General features: G+C 43.1%; 1 protein-coding gene across 3 annotated transcripts in view; it reads right to left on the bottom strand.

Moving 5' to 3' along the window:
- Nucleotides 1–9,163, bottom strand: part of luzp2 (leucine zipper protein 2) — a 91,297-nt gene that overhangs the window by 25,817 nt on the left and 56,317 nt on the right. For all 3 annotated transcript variants that reach the window (XM_060878519.1, XM_060878520.1, XM_060878521.1), the window contains exon 4: nt 118–199. In XM_060878519.1, the coding sequence (XP_060734502.1) occupies nt 118–199 (82 nt within the window). The remainder of the gene's footprint in view (nt 1–117; nt 200–9,163) is intronic.

Here is a 9,163-nt window from a genome sequence, read left to right as displayed (position 1 = left end):
AAGCAAACAAACCCTTAAATTGGGATAATATTCATTTTGTCGTCGTCGTGAGTGAGATGATTCACTAAAGAAGAAACACTTGATCATTTTACACCTCCGTTCATTCAGGTGTCTCACCGTGGCTTGATGTTTCTCGGCTCGCTCCGCTGCCTCGTCCAGTTGCTTCTGAAGGGCTGCCTGGAGTGATCTCATCTCCTCTCTGATATTGAAAGGAAAGAAAGAAAAAGAGAGAGAGAGAGAGAGAGAGAGAGAGAGAGAGAGAGAAGTGTAATTTCTGACAGTGTAAGGTCATAATAGAGGTCATTTTGGTTGAAACGCACTGATTGAGATATTCATGCAGGATATTTTGCAGCAGAAGGTTTCGAGCCGATTCCACAGTGGTCGTTGCTCCAGGACTATAAATGAGAAACAAAGCGATAAGGAAACTAATAAACCAGGCAATGAGGGAGTGAAGAGTAAACATAGCTTAGAAAGGCAAGCTGTGTCAGAAACGGCTTTCTGCCGCCATTACCTACGAACACAACTGTGTATTTACGCCCGCTTTTATTTCCCTACGGACGACACACCGGCTGTGTTGATATAAAAACTGTAACCATGACAACGCTACCATTAGGTTCTAGCTAGTAATAACTCAAATATTACTTTTTAGTATTTAATCTATTGCTTATATCTTTAATTAATTGCTTGTGTAACTTGACAGCGGGGTGGGGGGTGGGTGGGTGGTGGTGGTGGGGGGGTTTATACACACTGTGTTTTATTCCTTAGATTTTCCCACATTTTCTACTGGCGCTTTGTTTTCTGTATTGTTTTTGTCCACTTTTAGCAGGTGTAACAACAGCCAGAGGTCATAACCAGGGTGGAGGGTTAACGATGTTGTCCCATGTTATCATCTGTCACCGGTTAATGCAAGATGATAGCTTTCAGTGTAAGACACAGTACGCAGTGCACTCTGTCTAACATATCTGGTGTGTATATATATATATATATGTTAGCATTTTGTAGAGAGAATTTCACAGGTAGGCTTTTAGCAGCATTTTACAGAATCTGTGTCCTTCAGACATCCCAATATTATTATGGAGGACACCATTGGCAGAATATTGCTTGATCACACAGATGGCTCGGTATCAGTTCAGGGTGAAATATTCCCCAAGCTTGTCAAGATGCAATCTTCTTTGATGTGGTACTGCTCGGAAAAATGTCAACGTTCCCATTTGGCTTGATATCTTCAAAAAGGAAAAAAAAGACTAAATTCATTCATTTATTTATTTTCCCAATCTGCTAGTGGCTAAATGTTATTTAACTTACTAAATGTTCAGTTGACCCACTGGTCCAAATCCTGACCAAATACACTAAATATTCACCTGACCCAATGATCCAAAACCTGGGAAAACTTTCAGCTCACCCTCTGGTCCATAAACCTGACCCAATGCACCAAATGTTCAGCGTCAATGTTGGCCTAAAATCCTCAACAAATGCACAAAGCATTCAGCTCAACTACTGCATTCAATCCTGACCAAACACACCAAATATTTATCTAACCCACTGCTCCAAAACCTGAACCAATACATCATCAAACCTTCTACTTAGAAAGCAAGACATCTTTTAACATGAACACTACCTGTACAAAGACTCAATCAAGACCATGACCATGACGTGACATTGTGACGTGACATACGGCTAAGTACGGTGACACGTTCTCTGCGTTTAACCCATACAAAGTGCACACACACAGCAGTGAACACACACACACACTGTGAACACACACCCGGAGCAGTTGGCAGCCATTTATTCTGCAGCTCCCGGGGAGAGTGAGGGGGTTCGGTGCCTTGCTCAAGGGTGCCTCAGTCGTAGTATTGCTGGCCTGAGACTCAAACCCACAACCTTAGGGTTAGGTGTCAAACTCTCTAACCATTAGGCCACGACTTCCCACCCGGGTTTTCACATATTATGAGCCTGGGGTCAGAGCGCAGGGTCAGCCATCGTGCGCTACCCCTGGAGCAGCTGAGGTTAAGGGCCTTGCTCAAGGACCCATCGTAGATGTCTCCGCAGCTTCTGGGTTTGAACCCTGACCTTCCATTTAGGAACCCAGCACCTTGACTGACCGCTGGACCATCACATCCTCAAAGTACAAATACGAACATCTCCAAGACAGGTCCAGGTCAGTCCAGTCCACAAACATCTGGAGACCAAACCATACATTAGCATCTCAGACCACGTCTTAGTAAAGACAGATGATCTACAACAGATAAAGATGAACCATTATCTTGTCTTGCACTAGACTGTATATTGGACTGATTGTTGAAGCTGATTAAAGATACTGTTTAAGCCCCAAATGATCGTTCAGTACTACGGAGGATTCGTTGCTTTTATAATCACTTTATTATTAAAATTATGCAGCATTATATGAAAAAAACATCTGAATATATTTATTAAACTTTTTATACCTGTAGCAGTTTATCTTCTAATTACAGTGTCTTGTTGTGAGTGAGAAGATCACTCTGGAAGATTGTAGCTAAAGTTCAAGATCTTATGAACATGTTCCATATTGTTGTTTTGTACAGCATGTTGATTTATGTTGAAGTTACATAAATTGCCCTTCAGGAATATAACAGATAAGCAAATTTACTGTTAAATTGAATCAAGCTGAATCGAATTGTGGCTCTTTGTGCAGGTTCCTCGGTGCAGAAACGCTGCAGCATAACCCAGAGAAGATGTGTGTGTGGTCGCATATGTGAGCCAAGCGATCAGCAGCAGAATTTAAATTCTATGGGCAAAAAAAAAGGTACAGCTGCTTCTGTGTACTGCTGTTATTGTGCAGGGCTGAAGATCAACACTGAAACCTCCTACAAAACTGTCACTCTGTATAACAGCAACTCCGAGATGGCATGAGGTGACGGGTTTGTGAGGGAACAAAATGAAAATATGAGATGTTCCACAACAGAATTTGCCTGTAGGCCAAACAGCTATAAACAGTCGTTCCCTCGGCAGCCGCTCGCTTGTGAAGTTAATAAGACAAAAAAAATAACATGGAGCTTGTCGTGTTAGCGAGAAATCATAAAGACGCCGAAACTCCTCTGTCCTGAAGATGACAGAAAATTAAAAATTACAGCTTTACCTCTGTTACAAAGCGCTGACACCGGAGACAACAAAGATTACAGACATTTTTAACCGTGTACACGTCCCCCGTGAACGAGCTGTTGCTATAGAAATGAGAACGTGTGAGGACGAATGCACTGAAATAAACCTGCGCTACTGCCAGAGCTGCTGTTCAGGAGAATTAATCAACACCTTTTGCCCAATCAGAGTCCAGAATTTAACATAAAACCAAAATGACTGAGTGATTAGAAGATTTACACAGTCATTATTTACACAGTCATTATTTACACAGTCATTATTTACACAGTCATTATTTACATTGACATTATTTACATTGACATTATTTCCTGTTCAGTGTCACCCAAATGAGGATGAGGTTCACTTCTGAGTCTGGTTCCTCTCAAGGTTTCTTCCTCATATCATCTCAGGAGGTTTTACCTCAACACCGTCAACTCAGACTTGATCATTAGCTATAAATGTAAGAGATAAATAATAATTTTAAACTTTAAACTTTACAGTTTTATTTTGTTTCTATATTTCTGTACAGCTGCTTTAAGTCCATGCGAAGGGTTAAAAGTGTGAAACAAATCAATTGAATAAAACTGAATTAAATATATGGGGGGTCACAGTGGCTTAGTGGTTAGCACATTCTCCTCACACCTCCAGGGTTGGGGGTTCGATTCCCGCCTCCACCTTGTGTGTGTGGAGTTTGCATGTTCTCCCCGTGCCTCGGGGGTTTCCTCCGGGTACTCCGGTTTCCTCCCCCGGTCCAAAGACATGCATGGTAGGTTGATTGGCATCTCTGGAAAATTGTCCGTAGTGTGTGATTGTGTGAGTGAATGAGAGTGTGTGTGTGTGTGTGTGTGTGCCCTGTGATGGGTTGGCACTCCGTCCAGGGTGTATCCTGCCTTGATGCCCGATGACGCCTGAGATAGGCACAGGCTCCCCGTGACCCGAGGTAGTTCAGATAAGCGGTAGAAGATGAGTGAGTGAGTGAATTAAATATATCAACACAGACACAACAGAAACTCTGTGAAAAAAGGACTCAAATCGACTAATAACAGAGCGAAACATTCTGACGTTTGACTGTAGAATAATAACATAATATTATCTGGTACAAATTCCCGGTGTATCCCAGTCTGACCTCACTGAAATAAAGATGAAGAATAAATAATGAACGGCTTCCACCTGCCTGGGCTTTAGGCCAGCTGTAACTTTTACGACAAAATGAAATGACGACACAACGAAGTCAATATCGATTGATATTAAATCAGGTACATTTCCTCTGACTGATGTAAAGCTAGGCTAATTAGCATCCTGCTGTATTCTGCATTCTGTCTGAGGTCTAATAATGTTTCATTTGCTTTACGGCTCCAGCATCCCGATTCGACCCGTTCGCTGAATCTTCCTTTTTTTTCTCTTCCTTAACAATGATCAAACCGATCAAAGGCACCGATGTCGATTCCTGACAGGTGAATTAATTCAGCAGGTGAACAGGTGACCACGCTGGATCTAAACAGGTTCATTTCTTCACACAAGGCAATAAAGGACTCAATCTAAACAAGTGTGAATCTGGATCTCTCTTAATGGCACCACAGAGAAGCTGATGACTCCACGCCAACGCCTCTGACGCTGAAGCGAAGAAGACGAGTTTATAAAATATAAAGTAAAAGCCAGCACATAGCACGCATGACTGGAGAGCGATCAGAGTAATTATCCCTCCTGCATGACGACTCGTTTGGGGAAGAATATGAGACGCTTGAAGACACCAGGAAGGTGGAGATGTGCCAGTTTAAAAGCCCATCATCTGGGAATAATGTTAGATTTTGTTTGTTTACTTTCCCAGAATCACCAGACAAAATGAGATCCACTGGCCCTCAGAGCACGAATACAAAAACCGGAGCACAAACATCCTCCTTTCTGTCTCTCTTCCTCTAATAACATGCCAGAAGTAATAAATATGCAGCCGGGGACTCACCCAGCCAGCGTTTATGCGTCACACAGCCTGCGCTGTTCAACCACAAAATGGAAGCTGCTTTGTGTTTAACTCTAGAGCTTTAGCGTCTATTGTAGACTGTATGATTATCGTTATTGCCCTTTCACCGTGTATCGTGCTGTTCAGGAATTTAAAATCTCAAAGGCGTTTCTCCATCTTTATGAACGTTTTCCCATACTGACATTTCATCACCAAACACCTGATATTTCAGCACCTGTGTAACGTCCAGAGTCCTGAGTCCTGACCTGAGTCCGTCTGCTGCTGAGTCTATCTGGGTCAAGCTTCTGAGAGACGGAGGTTACGGTAAGGTTAAAGTGAACGCGTACAACAGATCAGACCAGTTCTGAAGGTCACAAACGGTTGGCTGACAGAGAAAACTTCACCACGTGTTAAAGACGTCGATCCGTTTCCTAGGTTTATGTTAACAAACCTCCTAATATGCTGCCGTTTCTATGGTAACAGCTCAGTCGCAGGGAATTGGGTTTCTGTGAGCAGAAATGTGTTTATTTTAATATTTACGGAAAGAGTCTTCAGTGTCTGAGCTTCTGAGAGGAGTTTATACTGATTAACAGTGTTGTGCTAGTTACTAAGAAATATTAACTAGTTACAGTTACTAGTTACTTCATTCAAAAAGTAACTCAATTACTTTGTTGATTATTTACACCAAAAAGTAACGCGTTACTGTTAAAAGTCACATTTTAATTACTTTTTTAAAGAACGTTGTTTAATGTTCCCATTAATGCCCTTTTATGCGTTATGGTCTATACAAAGACAAAACTGTCCCTGGCTAACATTCATTCATTCATTCATCTTCTACCGCTTATCTGAACTACCTCGGGTCACGGGGAGCCTGTGCCTATCTCAGGCATCATCGGGCATCAAGGCAGGATACACCCTGGACGGAGTGCCAACCCATCGCAGGGCACACACACACACACACACTCTCATTCACTCACGCAATCACACACTACGGACAATTTTCCAGAGATGCCAATCAACCTACCATGCATGTCTTTGGACCGGGGGAGGAAACCGGAGTACCCGGAGGAAACCCCCGAGGCACGGGGAGAACATGCAAACTCCACACACACAACACCCAACCCTGGAGGTGTGACGCGATTGGCATCTCTGGAAAATTGTCCGTAGTGTGTGTGTGTGTGTGTGTGTGTGTGTGTGTGTGTGTGTGTGTGCCCTGTGATGGGTTGGCACTCCGTCCAGGGTGTATCCTGCCTTGATGCCCGATGACGCCTGAGATAGGCACAGGCTCCCCGTGACCCGAGGTAGTTCGGATAAGCGGTAGAAGATGAATGAATGAATGAATGAATGATAATTTATATGTTTTACTAAGAAACAAAACGAGTCATTTAGAACTTCTGTATCTGCTGTTACTAATAATAAGATTATTTTTTCTACAAATTACTTCCTAATTCATTATTTTAAAGAAAATTTTTGTTATTTAGATTTTTGCTCAGTAAAACATTTCACTGTTAATTAAAGCTCTACTCATTAACACGTTTCAGCGTGAGTGCTGCTTTACGCTCCTCGGCTCTTCTCTGGTCTTTTAACCCTGATTTATAGTCCAGCTGAGTCTGTGTGAGGCTGCAGATATCTGTGGAAGTCGAAGTAAACAAAATCAATAAAAGTGCTCAAGCTCTGATTTCCTGCCTCTCCATCGAGTTTTAGGAGCGTCAGATAGTCGAAACGTCAAACTTTTTGATTTTCTTAAAGCGAACATCCGGAGCGTGTGCAGCTAATTACAGTGAATAATAAAATAAAAGTAAAATGGAAGTAAATAAAATAAAGGCAGATGAGCCGCCGAATAAAGAAAATATATAGATATCTAAATATAAGACAGGTGGCTTAGTGGTTAGCACGTTCACCTCACACCTCCAGGGTTGGGTGTTCGATTCCCGACTGTTCTCCCCATGCCTCGGGGGTTTCCTCCGGGTACTCCGGTTTCCTCCCCCGGTCCATTTACATTTACAGCATTTAGCAGACACTCTTATCCAGTCCAGTCCAGTGTGACTTACATTTTTATTTCAGTTTATACACCTGAGCAATTGAGGGTTAAGGGCCTTGCTCAGGGGCCCTGCAGTGGCAACTTGGTGGGCCTGGGATTCGAACCAATGACCTTCCGATCAGTAGTTGAACACCTTAACCACTGAGCTACCACCTCCCACCGACAAAGACATGCATGGTAGGTTGATTGGCATCTCTGGAAAATTGTCCGTAGTGTGTGAGTGTGTGAGCGAATGAGAGTGTGTGTGTGTGTGTGTGTGCCCTGTGATGGGTTGGCACTCTGTCCAGGGTGTATCCTGATTTGATGCCTGATTTGATTGAGATAGGCACAGGCTCCCCGTGACCCGAGGTAGTTCGGATAAGCGGTAGAAGATGAATGAATGAATGAATGAATGAATGAATGAATGAATATAAGACTGAACCTGTGTAATATCAGGTAAAAAATATATATATGTACAGTATAAATATATATATGTATAAAATAACAGAAGCAAAACTCTCAGTGTTCTTTCTCCATGCTAATAGCTACGTAATTACTAAACGATGTTAGAACTCAGAGTCACAGGATGACTTTTTGTTCAGACCGGACTGTGTGAGCTCAATAAAGGTTCCCGATGTAAGAGGTGATATCATGTGCTCTCCATAGCAGATTATTCCAGATACAAAATCTCTTTGTACAATAGATGTGGGATTAAATAAAATCACTTTATTACCTTCTGCTCAGTCTGAATGAGCTGGAAATCAGTTTGTGACATTGAGGTAATGAGGAGGTTTTTCAATGCTGTAAGAATATCGTCATTCAGAGCCTTTTTTTTTCTCCACAAGCCATCAGACTTTCCACAAGCCATCAGACTGGTTAATAACTGAACTGAACTGTACTGAGCACAACACACACACACACACACACACACACACACACACACACACACACATCAACTGTATGGACTGCACAGACCTACACCAATTACACACTCTTCCATTATACATCCATCAAACTGTTTACATGCTGTTATTGCACACTTTTTCTCTTTGCACATGTTGTCTCACATTTCAGTCGACTGCTGTTTTACTGCTGCTATAATACTGTGTTCATTCTAGTATTTCTGCACACACAATATTGTTGAACATACAGTATGTACACACTGGTCAGTGCTGTTTCTGTGTATTGTCTTTTGTATATTTTCTTTTGTGTAATGTCTTGTATTTTTTGTCGTGCACTGTATTGTCTCCTGCACTGTCTTTTGTCCTGCACTGTCTTTTGTCCTGCACTGTCTTGTTTGTCTTGTCCTGCACTGTCTTGTCTGTCTTGTTTGTCTTGTCCTGCACTGTGTACACCAGGTTACACAGATACACTTTATGTATCTAGGACTAACTTACTAAGTCCTTATAGCTCTGTGTGTGTTTTATGTAACACCCTGATCCTGGAGGAACGTTGTCTCATGTCACTGTGTACTGTAACAGTTATATATGGTGTAAATGACAATAAAAGCTTCTTGACTTGACTTGATATGATGTGATGCTCTGATTTTAAAACTCACCAAATCTCAATGCAAAGAGTTCTTTATGATGTGAATAATGTCTGCATGAGTCTCAGAGGGTTCGGGGCTCTCAGAGGGTTCGGGGCTATTAGAGGATTCGGGGCTTTCACAGGGTTCAGGGCTCACACAGGGTTTGGGGCTCTCACAGGGTTCGGGGCTCTCAGAGGGTTTGGGGCTCTCACAGGGTTCGGGGCTCTCAGAGGGTTTGGGGCTCTCACAGGGTTCGGGGCTCTCAGAGGGTTCGGGGCTCTCACAGGTTTCGGGGGTCTCAGAGGGTTCGGGGCTCTCACAGGTTTCGGGGCTCTCACAGGGTTCTGGGCTCTCAGAGGGTTCGGGGCTCTCAGAGGGTTCGGGGCTCTCAGAGGGTTCGGGGCTCACACAGGGTTCGGGGCTCTCAGAGGGTTCGGGGCTCACACAGGGTTCGGGGGTCTCAGAGGGTTCGGGGCTCTCAGAGGGTTCGGGGCTCACACAGGGTTCGGGGCTCTCAGAGGGTTCGGGGCTCACACAGGGTTCG

The sequence above is a fragment of the Tachysurus vachellii genome, chromosome 9 (genome assembly GCF_030014155.1).
Source record: "Tachysurus vachellii isolate PV-2020 chromosome 9, HZAU_Pvac_v1, whole genome shotgun sequence".
In the NCBI taxonomy this organism is placed as follows: Eukaryota; Metazoa; Chordata; class Actinopteri; order Siluriformes; family Bagridae; genus Tachysurus; species Tachysurus vachellii.
Note: the sequence above shows the minus strand (reverse complement) of the source record. Positions and strands in the feature narration are given on the sequence as shown.